The sequence below is a fragment of the Plodia interpunctella genome, chromosome 29 (genome assembly GCF_027563975.2).
Source record: "Plodia interpunctella isolate USDA-ARS_2022_Savannah chromosome 29, ilPloInte3.2, whole genome shotgun sequence".
In the NCBI taxonomy this organism is placed as follows: Eukaryota; Metazoa; Arthropoda; class Insecta; order Lepidoptera; family Pyralidae; genus Plodia; species Plodia interpunctella.
The window spans coordinates 3499698-3515187 of record NC_071322.1 but is presented as its reverse complement, the minus strand read 5'-3'; the positions used below and the strand labels follow the sequence as shown (position 1 = coordinate 3515187).

General features: G+C 34.5%; 2 protein-coding genes across 2 annotated transcripts in view; both read right to left on the bottom strand.

The window, feature by feature from the left end:
• Window positions 1-6516, bottom strand: part of LOC128682174 (uncharacterized protein) — a 189243-nt gene extending 182727 nt beyond the window's left edge. Inside the window, exon 1 of the mRNA XM_053766753.1 lies at window positions 6052-6516. Within this exon, the coding sequence (XP_053622728.1) occupies window positions 6052-6258 (207 nt within the window). The 5' untranslated portion in view covers window positions 6259-6516. The remainder of the gene's footprint in view (window positions 1-6051) is intronic.
• Window positions 6517-14567: 8051 nt separating this feature from the next.
• LOC128682184 (uncharacterized protein) lies at window positions 14568-15184 on the bottom strand. Its single transcript, XM_053766766.1, has one exon. It carries the CDS (start codon window positions 15044-15046, stop codon window positions 14621-14623), a length of 426 nt encoding a protein of 141 aa, XP_053622741.1. The 5' UTR covers window positions 15047-15184; the 3' UTR covers window positions 14568-14620.
• Between the last annotated feature and the right edge of the window lie 306 nt (window positions 15185-15490).

The window sequence follows — 15490 nt, the reverse complement described above, 5'->3', positions numbered from 1 at the left end:
GTGAAGGAAAACATCGCGAGGAAACCTGCACACTGGTGGACAGTTTAATTTAAGTACTTAGTACATTAACTAAGTAGGTACTTAATATACCTAATAATATTTATGTGTCGTATAGGGAGGTAAATAGTAAGAAACAGGGCAGAATGAAAAACACTAGAGAAGAATTCGTTCTTAAATTTATTGGTGACTAGATGTTGCCCGGGGCTTCGCTCAAAGCGGCAGAGAACTTTGTTTTATAATATGTAAGGGTGAGAGGACCTTTCGTAATACATCGTATTGGAATGTTCACTAAATCCCAAGCATATTTTTTTATAGAATTTCAAGAAGTGCGCCCTCAGACCACACATGAAAAAAATACCATGTAATTATTAAACAAAAAGAAAAAAAGTGTCTAAAAACTATAGTATAGTATTCGATGTACATGTAACATTCAAAATATTCCATAGTACAAAACTAATAGTCGCCTTCGGCGTCATCTATCTGTTTCTAAGCTTTCTACTTTTAAACGAAACAACGGGTTTTGATGTTATTTAAAAAAAATATTCACGAAGGTTTGTATGTTCGTTTATATATTCATGTGAAGCCAGGCCGGTGCGCTAGTCAGATATAATGAAACTGTTAGTTTTCTAAATAAAACAAAGATAAATCAAACAATAATTTCTTTTAAATCAGAAATCGACAGACTAATTCAATACATAGTCGATCGATTGTGAAATTGAGACATGAAAAGTTTGGACATAACAGACGTCACTTAACTCGGGTTATTGCGCGGTCAAGGGCTGTCAAAATAACGTTTTCTTTACTTAGCTGCGGCCGGGAGATAGCCCTCGGGACGCTGGGAGGAAAGTACAGGCGGGCACATAAACTCAAAGATTATTTTTAATTTATACCGTACCGTATCTTATTGCTGGGCAAAGATAACCAACAATAGCATATGCTTTTATTGTAATCAGGGAGATCTTTTTATTTGTTTATTATTAAACTAGCTTTTGCCCGTGGCTTCGCCCGCAGTTTCGCCCGCGTGAATTTCATAGTAAAATCTAGGTCATTCTTTAAGAGAAATTATGAAGAGTATGTTTACTAATTTTCAGCTTTTTATCTCGAAAATTGTATTACGTCCCATACAATCTTTCAACTCCCTTTCGAAGGAGCTGAGGGTTAATATTTTAAAAATCTGAAACACGTATTTATTGATTTTTATGTAAACGACTAAAATCCAAATTTTAAAGTCACTAACTTCAAAACATTTTCATATAAAAGTTTTTCACCCCTTTCACCCCCTTCGGGGTGGAATTTCCAAAAATCCTCTTAGTGCTTATCAACACTCCCCCAAGGAACCTACATGCCAAATCTCAGCTTCCTACGCCCAGTAGTTTCGGCTGTACGTTGTCTGTCAGTCACTCAGCAACGGAAGAGTTTTATATATATATTGATAATTATAAAGACAAATCCAGTTTCACTCATAAAGCATAAAATGTATGTCTATGCAGTATCATAACATAACAGAATCAATAGGTTTATTAATTTAAAACAATATATTACTTAATTTTGTGTGGCATTTGTGTTATTGGATGGGTTACCAATCTACTTTATATTTAACAAAGTGTTCAAAATTAGAATCATGGCTAAAAACATGTACTTATTCAGAAATCAGTCCTTTTCAGGCATATTTTTAAATTAATTTTTAATTAAGTAAATAGTATTTCTTAAAAAACTACAATCAAACTACTGGCATTTCGAAACGACCACGGATGTGAAAATAAGCCGAAATAAACTTACATAAACAGTATTGACCCCACGACTTTAATTACGACGATTAACGAAAAAGCCAGAATTAACCGTAAGACTTTACCAGCCAACAGTACGCCATCTCTTATGTTATGTTAGGTCGCGTGCACACCACAGATAAGGATAGAAAAATAAAATTCCAACCGGCCACTTCGTCCATTCTGTATCCGATTTAGGTGATGTGCTCGAGTGATGTCAATAGGTGTTATTATAATTTGACAGGTTCAATGACCTGCGAATTATATTTGGTAATTTTGATTATCAATTTGTTATAACTTTTTTTCTTACATGGTTGAGGGTAGTGACTCGGCTGTTTATGCTAAGATATGTTTTGTCGTTATCGACCGTACTTTATAATATTAGAAATTGACAGTAAGAGACAAAAAATATTTTAGTATGTTTTAACTTTTTTCGAATAACAGTTTTGGAGTTAACTTTACCATGCGCAGAAAAATTTTAAAGTACGCCATTTTGTCTAAACGTCAAAGTCAACGTCAAAATTGACCGGTGCAAGTTACGTTAAATGTGGAATTAAACCCATACAACGATTTTCTCGTCACGATTCATGGCGTGTTTTGCCATTGCAGTCTCCATTTCACATACTAGATGATAAATTATCCACTAGAGTGTGTTCATTAGAGTTAAGTTTCGCCTTATTTTCCTTCATTCGTTTTCATGACCACCATATTATTTCCGTTGAAGGAAAACTTACTAATAAAGCTTAGTATCTGCTTGTCTTTTTATTATAAACTAACCCTAGAGTTATAACCTCACGATAAACTTCACAGGCTTAGGTTAAAGTGAGAGGTTTCTTCAGAATAACTTAAACTCGTAAAATGTGAAAATATTCATGACACGAAATTTAGTGGCGCATAAAGTGCGCTCTTTCTTACACGTCGTGTACAGGATGTTACTTTTTACAAGCATTTAGCACCCGGCCCTTGCTTCGCTCGGGTGAAAACATGATAAACCGCTAAACCTTTCCAAGGAATCACTTTATCTATTGGTGGGAAACCGCATGAAAATCCGTGCATCCGTTTTGAGTTTTTCGCGAACATAAAGTAAACAAACGCGGTAGAGGACTTTGTTTTATAATAATATGTAATTATGTAATGTGTGTATCTTGCAACTCCATTTTGAAGCTGAGTTACTAATATTTTTCTTTTACTAAAATGTACAAAATTAACTTTCATAATATGACTGTAGAAGGACTGAGGGCCCTATTTAAAACATCGTAACTCGCTTGTTTGGCTTACACAAAATCTAATTCCGACGCTTTGCCTTTTCTGACGTGTCAAAAATGACACCTGTCAATTTCGTATAATTATTATTCAAGGTATACCTAGTTTAGATTACATTGCATTACTTTCATATGTTTGACCTGATTATGAGAAAAATGTCAAATTAAAATCGATTTCAGATTTTAATTTGACATTTTTCTAAAAATCTGTCATTAAAACTTTTTGAATCTGGGTTCCGCCTTGGAATGCGACCAAGCGACACACTTGGCAGCTGAGAGGCAATAGCATTCCTAAGGGGGGGTGAACGTCAGGCTTGTAATGTCACAGCCGAATCCTAATCCTAACTTCCTAACTAATGTTATAAATGCGAAAAAAAGTTTGTTTGTTACCTCTTCACGCTCTATCTACTCAACCAATCTTCTTGAAATTTTGCATACATGTAGTTTGAAGTGTGGAGAAGGACACAGGGTTCATCCCGGAAAATTAACGCGGGCGGAGCCGCGGGCAAAAGCTAGTCCGAATATAAAGTTTATTATTTAAGCCGACCCCGTCTTCAAGGCGTCACAGCCCCGTATGAAGATATGAAAGATGAGAGAAAAATATAGGTACCTATATCTAACTTTTTTCCACCTGGCAAACCGCAAACATCCTGTAGCGTACAATACAGGTCATAACGCGGCACCTTTATAGCTTCTACGTGAGGGCCCGGGTTCGACTCCGGATTACCGCGCTTTTATTTATTTGTTAACTTCAACCCGGTGGATTTTGAAGTTTATTTAAATTTTACTTTCGACAGATTTTTGATTTTGTTAGTGACTATTTATGATGCCAGGTTCGCATTAGTGTTTGTATATGTTTTTATCACGAAATTCTCATTGTATATACAGGGATACTGGTATCAAACGTAAAACCTCCTAAAGACTACTTGGGTACATCAAAACAAGCAACTTTTATTCTACGACTTTTCGTGATTCGTAGTCTTTTTTTTTTTCATATAAAAAAAATACAATCTAATTTGCGATTCTACACATGTTAACTCTATGTAATAGTCGACACGAGACAGTACACTAGCGTTATGTAGCGGAATCGAACATTGAGTCAACGTTTTATAGAAACGACATTAAAACTAAAAAAAGAAGTAAAAAAAAATTGTATTTATTACGTTTCGACAAAACTCGTAGAATTTAAGATGTTAGTACCTTAGTCGCCTTTGGAAGGTTATGCGTAAGATACCAGTGACCCTGTATAATATATATATATATATATATATATATATATATATATATATATATATATATATATATATATATATATATGATATATGTACCTATAATATTGATAAAAAATCCAAGAAAAATCGATATTCAACAACTAAAAACGCATTGTAAATCAACCGACATTACGCATCGATAACATATCCACTTTGCCATGACAGATTTATGGTCCAGTGGATAGAGCTCGTGTCAGATGCGCCCACAAAATCTTCTATTTTCCATTTAAATTTATTTTAGTATGGCACTACGTGTTTGTATGATTCGTAGTAGACCTTCAGATGTAATACATGCGCCCACACAATCTTCGATTTCCATTGTAATTTGTTTTAATCGCAAATTAAAAATCTAACCTACCTATATTGAATGAATTTAATAATGTAATCTATATTGAATGAATACCCTAACAATATTTGTGAGAAAATAATTAATTTAGAAACCAGTACAACCAAATGTAAATTAATGCTTAAAAACTATACCTATATTAATTGAGTAAATTTGTAATGAGTAGTGACTCGCCTTACCACGTATAAACCTTCATAGGGTTTTGTTGCCAGTGCTTGTATTTTTCATATAAAAATATTGTAACATAAATAAATATTAAAAAAAAAAAAAACAAAAAGTCAATTTGACAGTTAATAGTTTTAAATTCGAATCGTTTCTTTTTTTATATTTAACAAAATACAAATATCGTTTATTCAGAACTAGCTGCCCGTCCTAGCGTTGCTCGGGTAATAGACACGTAATAAATTATGCACATTGAATCAACTAGGTATCTACTTATTAACAATACCCGCATCACCGATACGAAATGCGATATTTAATGTAATTTATACATATCTATACATATATTTACATATAATAATAAAACTGTGAGTGGGCTATGTTTGTTCGCGCAAAACGTAAAAACTACTAAGTAGATGGAATGTGATGCAGTTTTCTCAGTTGTACAGCGGATGGTCAAACTTAAAATACTGAATAGATTTCATCACGATATATTGCTTAGAACCCGAGATACGAATTAAACGCGGGCGAAGGCGCGAACTGTATTAGACCTCGAATAATTTGACTGAAAACATACCGATAAAAAAAGAAAAAAAATACTGTCATAAATTAAATAATAAGCGAGCCAGTATCCGTGTGTTTCTTTCAATTTATTGTGAAATAAAAAATCTATCCTTATTTATGTATTTTTAAATAGACTATTAAGGTTGTCTTGAGTTTCTTCGCCGTAATTGAAAATTTCGATTATAATTTTCAAATAATATTTAGAAAAGGTTTCATTTCAACTTTCTTCAAGTTCGGAGTTACGTTCGAAAGTAGGCTGTACGACACGGTAGAAAATCATCAACTCCTAATTTTGATACAGCTGTCTAATCACCTCTTAGCTACATAAACAATACAATACAATATTCTGTATCGCCATAAAGAGTCAAGTTTATACGAATAAATAAAACCAAAAACTGTTAGACAAATTTGTTAGACAAATTAAAACAAAAAAACAACTTTCAATATTCATTACGCTACAACTTTTGAACGGCTGAACCGATTTTGATCAAACATATCTAAGAATCACCGCATAAAAATTAGCTATCGAATAAAAAAAACGTATCCAAATCGGTTCACCCGTTGATGAGCTACGGTGCCACGTACACAGACGGTTAAACACACACACGACACTTAGCGGTCAAACTTATAACACCCATCTTTTTGCGTCGGGAATTAAAAAAATATACTTAAGCTAAACTTACCTTCTCCCCAACTTTGACAGGCTGCTTCAAGACATAGGGCAACGCTGGCACACCACCAAAAATGGAGGGCATCATGGCTGGAGCGAATATCACTTTGACAGGACTTTGACCGCACTTTGACTCCTCACTTTGACAGCAACAGTGGTGACATTTGCGACTTTGACTTTGACAGCTGTCTTCGCTAGTTTGAATCGAAGTGGTTTTCATTTCAATGTTTTTCTCATGAATTTCCTCATTGTTTTTAAATAGTTTAGGCTTTTTCGAGTCTTTGGGCAGTTCCAACAGTGGCGTTTTTCGTTTGAAGTCTTTTGGTGTTTCCAAAAGGTAAGTTTTTTTTGTTTCTTTGTAGGGGTGAACTAATAGTGTTTTCGGCTTTTGTGAGGCCCCCGAGAGGGCCTCAGAGGCGCTTTTTGGATCCAATTTGGCTGATTTTATTGGAATCTTTCATGAACTGCTTTTGTTTTGGATTTATTTATATATATATGGATTATGTATTGTTTTTATTACAATTTATAATATCACCTATTTAGTTGAATAGAAACGACTTTATTAATTTTATTATAGTCACTTCAATTATTTCACTTAAAAAAGTACCTACTGGTTTTTTTATAAACAATTTAAAAGCAGAGTACTATTTTTAGTTTTTTCACTTGCACTTATATTTTTTTAAAATCACGTTTCACGTCATGTCACAATTTTTTTAAATAATATATTTTTTTTACTATATAAAGTTTAAAATTATCTAAGTTATTTTTGTTTGCAATAAATCTACTTAAATCATTGGTTTATCTTTAAAAATCACTAAGAAACCACTGAAAACATCCCTAGTCACTTCAAGTTAATGTTCCACTAAAGGTCAATAAACTCACGTAAACAAAACCACGTGACAATGTTGACAAACAAACAAACATCCAGAAAATATCACAAAAAAACTCACTTTTAACAACATCCAAATACGGAAACAGTCACAGCACGCTAATTTAAAAAAATCGAACGTCAATTTTGACAGTTAATAGTTTTAAATTACAATTATTTCTTTTTTTAAAGCGAGCGCGGATTTTCCGCACGTGTGCAAGAACTAACGGTTGAAAGCTTACTGAAGCTTATAGAGGTAGGCAGAGCTTCCGGTGGGTGTATGAGTGGGCGTGTTCTGAACACGCCCATTGAATATTTTAAATTATTACTGCCCGTCTAGACTAAGATGGCGGTTTTTATATTTTTTAAAGAATGTTCGAATAGAATTCTTTTGTAGGTCAAGGTCGTTGAACCCAGTCTGTATTTTTTTTTTTATTTAAATTACATTCATGAAACAAATATTAATCTTTGTAAAATGTGTATATATAGATTTTGCCTAGTTTCTAAAGTTAGAGAGCTTAAGTCACGTTCTAGTATTACTGCCACGCTACCCCGTTTGGAAGTAAAAAAAATCGATACAACTAACGTCTATGAGTTTTTAATGAAATAAAATTACAAAATCAAAATATATGCAAAACATTTTTAATGAATTATATACTTACTTAATTTAGATAGTTGTATTACAATACAACAAATTAATTTATAATGTGTGTAGGTATTTTAAATAATCAACTTTTTTTTTACTTTAGAAGAATAGTATCTGATCCTGACAAGAATATTTTATTACCTACGTCCATGACAAGAATAGAATAGCCAATTTGGCATAATCGTTCATCTTTTGGTGCCCGCCATATTTTGAATGAATGAATGACTTTAGTTAGGTATATTTGATAATTGACTCAAATGAATGATAATGGGTACGTGCGGGAGATGTTACAATCTGATGACATTTTATTTTTTGTTGACTTATATCTGAGCAAGATGAGTTTTAACACGTAGGGTGGGTCTCATCTATAGCATACAAATTTAAATTATCATATAGGTACTTAATATAGCATATGATTATAAGCATAACGTTCTTACGCATAACGGTTTGCACACAACTGAGTATAAGTATTTGCATAGCTAACCTGACCTAAAACTTAACTTATGCCTTAGACCTACCTATTATGGCAAAATCATGCCAAAACCTGTATGCCAAAGTATTAGGACAACATAAATTGTGCGGCAATAAGGGACCCCGTATTTAAAATGAAATGAAATTATTTATTTACCTGAAACAAGGTCTTTATTTACGTGATTTATTTACGTGAACTAGTAGTTTGTAGCTTTGGTAAACATCATTTAATTTAGAATATGACGTGAAAAAGTGCTTGTGAAGGCCTAATTTCTGAATAAATGATTTGATTTTGATTTTGATTTTGAATCTTTTACAACGTAACAGAAAATATAAGGGGCAACATGTCTCGCTATCAAGATGGCATGTAAATTTAATTATTAATGCCCAATTATAAGTTATTGAGTTTTTCTACTAACGTAGATACGTGTTTGCCAGAAAGCGATAAAAATTCAAACAATGGCATATTAAAAACAGAAATTAACTCCAGTAAAACCAATGATCCTGACATTGGATGGTCCTATAGTACTACCAAAACTGCACGGCCCCTTTTGTTCGTCGTGTATAAATTAAACTCCTTTGTCAATGTTAACAGCGACACCCCTAATACTAAGGATGTTTTTTAAAATTGATTTGTCCCCCTCATTATCATGCTAAAGGCGACTGTAGCAGAAAAGTCAACAAGACGTGAAGACCGATTGGAAAGACAGAGTTATTAATATTTAGACTGGATTGATTTAGAAATTTAAGAAATGTTTCAAGTTGAAACTTCTTTAACCACCAAGGCTTCGCTGTCGTGAATCTCTCTTGGAATGTGCAACAGATATTGTTTTTTTTTTCTTTTCTTCTTTGTGGCAATGACATATTTTCAGCAAGCAGTCCAACTAAAGTCATATGGGGGTTTAATTTTTAGAACAAACAGCTTGTATTTCAACTGGGGTCTTTAACTATAGAGAGAAAAATTGTGTGCGCATAGCAAATTTCAACAAAATCGGTCCAGCTGTTTAGCCGTGAAAGCGGCACCGACACGACAGACAGACTTTCGCATTTATAATATTAGTTAGTAATTAGCTTATATTAAAATCTTGTTAAACACCTTATACCCGCTTCTACAACAGAGTTGTAATTTTCCACATCGCTTCAGTTTCCATGACAAAACAATGCATTGACATGATAAACATGGCCTGATTTCACACCCAGAATCGGCTCCTTACGAGGGAAATTTCGTATGCCCAATGGCGGAACATAGTATACATTTTCACAATATTAAATAAATAAATATATTAGGACAAATCACACCGATTGAGCTAGCCCCAAAGTAAGTTCGAGACTTGTGTTACGGGATACTAACTCAACGATACTATATTTTATAACAAATACATATATAGATAAACATCCAAGACCCGGGCCAATCAGAAAAAGATCATTTTCCATCATGACCCGACCGGGGATCGAACCCGGGACCTCTCGGTTCAGAGGCAAGCACTTTACCACTGCGCCACCGAGGTCGTCAAATATTATGTCAACCTATGTTATCTATGTTCACAAAATAAATTAATTTGAACTCCTCAACGGTTTACTGGTTTATTTCTCGCGCGTTGACTGCAATAAGATCTCACTAATAATAATAAAAGATACAAACGATAATATACATATTTATTTATTTATTATTATTTTATTATAGAGTATTTTTTTTTAAAATTTATTTTCCCCTTTGTTTAGTTGCACTTTGTGGCACCTCCTCGCTGTCTCTGTTCGGTCTGATGTTCCACTGGTAGAGAACGCCATATGGCGTTCAGTTTACCTTTTGTACAAATGTTTTTTTTTTTGCAATTTTGTGCAATAAAGTTCTTAAATAAACAAAAGTTTGTAACAAAAATGTAATTTTAGTAAATAAACTTATTTATCAGCCTAATCTCCTTCAGATAAGTAAAGTATATCATGTCTTTTTTTGTAATTTTGTGCAATAAAGTTCTTAAATAAATAAATAACTTAAACAACTTGTGGCAAAAATGTAATTTTAGTAAATAAATTTATTTAACAGTGATCTCCTCATAGATATGTCAAGTACTGGCAGCCCGTCCCAGTTTTGCTTGCGTATTAAAAAACGTAATAAATTATACATTTACACCTTTCTCAGGAACCACACTATCTATTGGTGAAAATCGCATGAAAAACCGTGCATTAGTTTTTGAGTTTATCGCGAACAAACAGACAGATGACTTTGTTTTATAATATATGTAAGAATACCTACACGATAAATCTGTAATCATTAGAGGGGTTCAATTAACACTAACTGCAGTTTAACTGTCCGGTTAAACGAGCCGATCTGGAATTAACCGAGCCGGATGGAGGGACGGTCGCCGGACTCTGATTATACCACAATCATATTGTCTCTGATTCGGGTTGATAAGGACGGTTGTTACTTTGTTAATAATCTATTTAAATACAAGCGATCTGACACGACTTCACTCGGGTAAATGCATACTAATATTATAAATGCGAAAGTATGTTTGTCTGTTCCGTTGTCACGGATAAATCGCTGGACCAATTTTGATGAAATCTGATATGTATGTAGTTAAAGACCCCCGTTCAAACATAGCCTACTTTTTTTCCCAAATATCTATCTCCCAATGACTACAATCCGCTTTCGCAGATAAATGCACCCGGGCGAAGCCACGGGCTAGAGCTAGTCCATGATAAATAACCTTGGTCTTGAATCACTTTATCTATCTGAGGTATAGCTACCTATCTACTGTCTATGTGTATCACTGCGACACACACATGGTCACAATTCGCATTGGATAAATTTGTCTTTTTCTTATACATAAATAAAATAAATAAATAAATATATTAGGATAAATCACACTGATCGAGCTAGCCCCAAAGTAAGTTCGCGACTTGTGTTATGGGATACTAACTCAACGATACTATATATTTTATAACAAATACATATATAGATAAACATCCAAGACCCGGGCCAATCAGAAAAAGATCATTTTCCATTATGACCCGACCGGGGAACGAACCCGGGACCTCTCGGTCCAGTGGCAAGAACTTTACCACTGCGCCACCGAGCTCGTCAATACATATACCTAAGTAGTTGTAATTTTATCATTGTTATTTTGTTTTTTACTTCTTATATGTGAATGTGTGTCTTTTTGGTAGAAATAAATGCATTTATCTATCTATTAAACGACCCGTATCAAAATCCGATGCGCAGTTTCAAAGATCTAAACATAAATGTTGACGCAGGAGAGACGTGCTCGTTGCGAAAAGGGAGAAAATTTAAAATAGACTTCGTGTCTTATATTTATGGTATCCTGACACGTCCTCACTGCACTGCGAAAATAGCATAGGTACATCAACCATTTGAAGGCACACCAACGAAGCCTTATACAAAGTCGCGAAGACTAATTTTGCCAGTCAACAAACGGTCAGGGATATGCTACTAAACCTATCCTACTAATGCGAAAGTTTGTGAAGACGTATGTGGTTGTATGTTTGTTACTCTTTCACGCAATATCTACTGGACGGGTGGTTATGAAATTTGGTACGCGAATAGAATATAACCTGGAATAAAACATAGGGTACTTTTTATCCTGAAATTCCCACGGGAGCGAAGCCCCGGGGCGCAGGGTCGGTCGTTTCGAAAGGGTCACTCACGTGTCCTGACGCGAGTTTAACATTTTCACAAAAAGTAAACGCTCGCCGCTAAACAAGTTTTCACTTGAAAAATTTATACCAAATCGCCATCGTCGTGCGAAAAATTACGTTAGTCGAGTATAAAATACGACGACAAACAAGGAACACGCGAGATATACTTGCTATACATACAGCGAGGCAAGAATACCAAGAGACCTGCAGGAATATAGGCAAGTTTCAACCCACATTTCAAAACGTCAAGATAAACCCGTTTTATCTGGCCGTAGTTCAAAGCTTCCAAAACTTTGCACTGATCTGACCGAGTGGCGTAGCTAATGCAGGTTTAGACGGCGCCATGCACTGGGACCGTGAAGTTTTTGGCCCTTAGACACCATCCTGTCCATATTAGGGAAAATAGACATTATTCATATTATTTATTCGACAATCAAGTGTTACAATGATCTAAAAGTAATTGCAATTAGTGCGTGTAGAAAAAAATAGAGAAATTGTGTGCGCAATGACGTGCTGCGTGTTTTATGCTTCATGGTAGCCCTGTGCACAGTTCACTAGTGTCTATGCATTAAAGGTCATTAAATGGCCGGTGTTCATAAAACTCATGTAACAAAATCTGACACTATTGCAGCAAATAACCAACATAGTCGATAAATAAAGTTTCATATAAAAAACTTTGCATAGTATGAAATGGCAATGGCAAACCACTCTATTCTTGTTGCCCAAGTATTTGTGTGTAATTCCATGTGATGGCCTCAGCCATAACAAATACACGATTATATGGATACTAGCTGCGCTCCGTGGGATTCGCTCCCGTGGGAATTTCGAGATAAGAAGTACCGTATATATGTACGTATATTCTACCCGTGTACCGAATTTCATAACAATTGGTCCAGTGAAAGAATAACAATGAATATGCGTGAAAGAGTAACAAACATTTATAAGTACACCCTCACTTACGCATTTATAATATTAGTACGATAAGAACAAGGGGGGCCCCAAATCTTTTTTGCACTAGGGCTTATTGTCACTAACTACACCTATAAGTGTCGACCCCTCTAGTGCTAATGACAGGTAAACGTGTTGAAATTTATAGGTACAGATACAGATATTGCACAAGAAAGTCAATTTAATTCAAACTGGATTATAAAGTTCGGACGCAATGTACCACATTGCGAGACTAAATTCGTTGTTTATTTTTTAATGTACTTATAAACCCCAAAGTACATAGGTACAATAGGTAAAGAAAAAAAAAGGTACGAAAAGAAAAGGAAAGCGCGTAGTTTGTATATTCTTTTGCTCTGTACATAGAATGGAAGACAAATAAATAAAAAATGATTAATATGATAAATTTTAAAGATTAAACATTATTCGGAATGATAACAGCCGAACCTAGGTTCAGACCGGTAGGATAGACCTTCTACGTCTAGTCTAAGATATGTAGGCTAAAACCTAGGTGTAACCGACTGCACCCAGGTCTAGCCGAACTTTGGGGTTCAGCCGTAACATATTATGTGAGATAGCCCCAAAGTAAGTTCGAGACTTGTGTTATGGGATACTAACTCAACGATACTATATTTTATAACATGCTAGCTTATGCCCGCGGCTTCGCGTAAATTTCTCAGGCGGGCGTCCGACGACGTAGGAATTGTATGAAGTGTCGACGTACGACAACGGATGTCAATGTCAAAACCTATAGAAAACAACGAAGCCACAACGGAGCACGACTATGCAATGGTGCTTGTCTCTTGCCGGTTACGCCGCAACGCGAAACGGAGCGCTATAATTAAATTATAACTGTTGTCTTTTGCGCTTTATTATGTTACTTTATTATTATCACCCAGATCTTTTGTTGTTTCGATCAATAACTGCCAAAATGAGACGAATTCAGTATACATTTCTGGATTTACATTGCGGTAAATAAAAGCACTCATACTAACTTGCTACGCAATGTTCACACATTTGCGTCGGCGTGTGTCCGTGTTGAGCTGGCATTGTGTGCTGCAGTAATTTAAAAAAGCCACACTCAGTGCTCAGAGAGCAATATACTGGGCTGTACAATATATTGCTTTTGCTGAGCCTTGTTAGTAGGTAAGTGTTGGTGCGAAATATTAATGAGGTGAAAATAATATGTAAAAATCAATGTATAAACTTGAATATTATAATAGTACATAATACACATTCATTTTTGATAGTTACACAAAGTTTAAAAATTCAGTTACATATCATGTTTTGTACTTTGTAATCAAATTTTCTTTTAATCAATAGTTGTCTCTGTATTTAATTTATATATATTTTATGTCAAGTTTTAATCTAGCTGTTTTCACATTCTGTTTTCAAATTCACCATAAGCATAATCTCCATTGGATATCACAATTAAAAAGATATACAAATTTATGTTAATCAGTATGTTAAGTTCTGTTATCTGTGATTGTGTGTTATTAAATAAAATAAAAAATTACAAAAAATAAAATATGTATGTTTGTAATCAATAAAATACTCTTCTTTGAATGCTGATGGCAAATTTACAACACTCAATTGAAATTAATACTAAATACTTGCCAGAACTGACACTTCACTTTGTCTACAGCATACAGCCACAGTTTAACGGATTAGCAGAAAGTTAACTCTATTTATGTGTCAATGTGAGTGATATTAATGTGTGTATGACACACTTATGAACAAGTACATCTGCACTGGTCAACAAAACATTCAAGTTTATAAGGAATCCAAGATAAGTGTTGATAAAAATAAAAGCTAAATATATTGATTCCATTGTCTTCCAGGACTTAGGAAACCTTATAAGGAGCATAAATAATGTGCCGTCCGTGACAAATTAGAACAAGTGACCAGAAGAAGAAACCAGGAATAAGAATTAAACACAATGTAGCTTATCAAAGAACTTAATTTATTAAATACACAGTCTGAAATAGCCTATATTCACTTTTTATTATTATTTTTATTCTGTGGTCGTCCCGTGTTCCCGCCTCCCCTAGCTAACGGCGCGGGTCTACCTCTGTTTCCGAACGCACCTCTGGCACCACCTCGGCTCGATCTCATATTTTGACCACCACCTCGGCCTTTAGAAACCTCGCTCCGACCTCTTGCTTTGACTTGCGTCTCTTCCTTTACCATGTCAATAACTTCGTCAGGAATCCTCAAATATTTTATCGTACTACCCCTGATGTAACATTCAGGCATCCTCCAGAACTTATCGCCGTCTCTTGATGTGCAAATAACTTCCCTAAGGTTGATATTCATCCAGTTATCGCAACTGACTAAGTGACCGTTGTAAGTTTCACCATTTTTCAATTCCACAAGCATTGGATGGTTCTGAGCTGTACGTAGTAGCGATAGAGGTAGCATTTTGATTTATTGAACTTGAAGTTACAGATACCAATAAGAAATAAATAAAAGAAATCAATATGCGCTTAATAATTTGTTTACCTCAAACAACTTTTATTTTTAGGTTAGAAAAGAATTGTGCACTTGCTGTCAATGTCACTGTCATAGTAACGTTATATGAGTGTTGCAATGATATAAAGACCCCAAATTGCTGCTAATAAATAAATGAACTACAACACTGCAATTTTGGTTGTAATAACAATATTTGTGATTAAAATCGCGTTTCAACATATATTGTAATGGTTACAATATATGTTGAAACGCTATTGCGAACTTAAAATTTTAAGAAACACATAACAATCAATTTCACTTCCCGAATTTATAATTGATATCGAAACAATCTTAAATTCACCTTAACATGAGATAGTAAATTCAATCAAGTGAAAAGTAATTTAAGAAAGATTC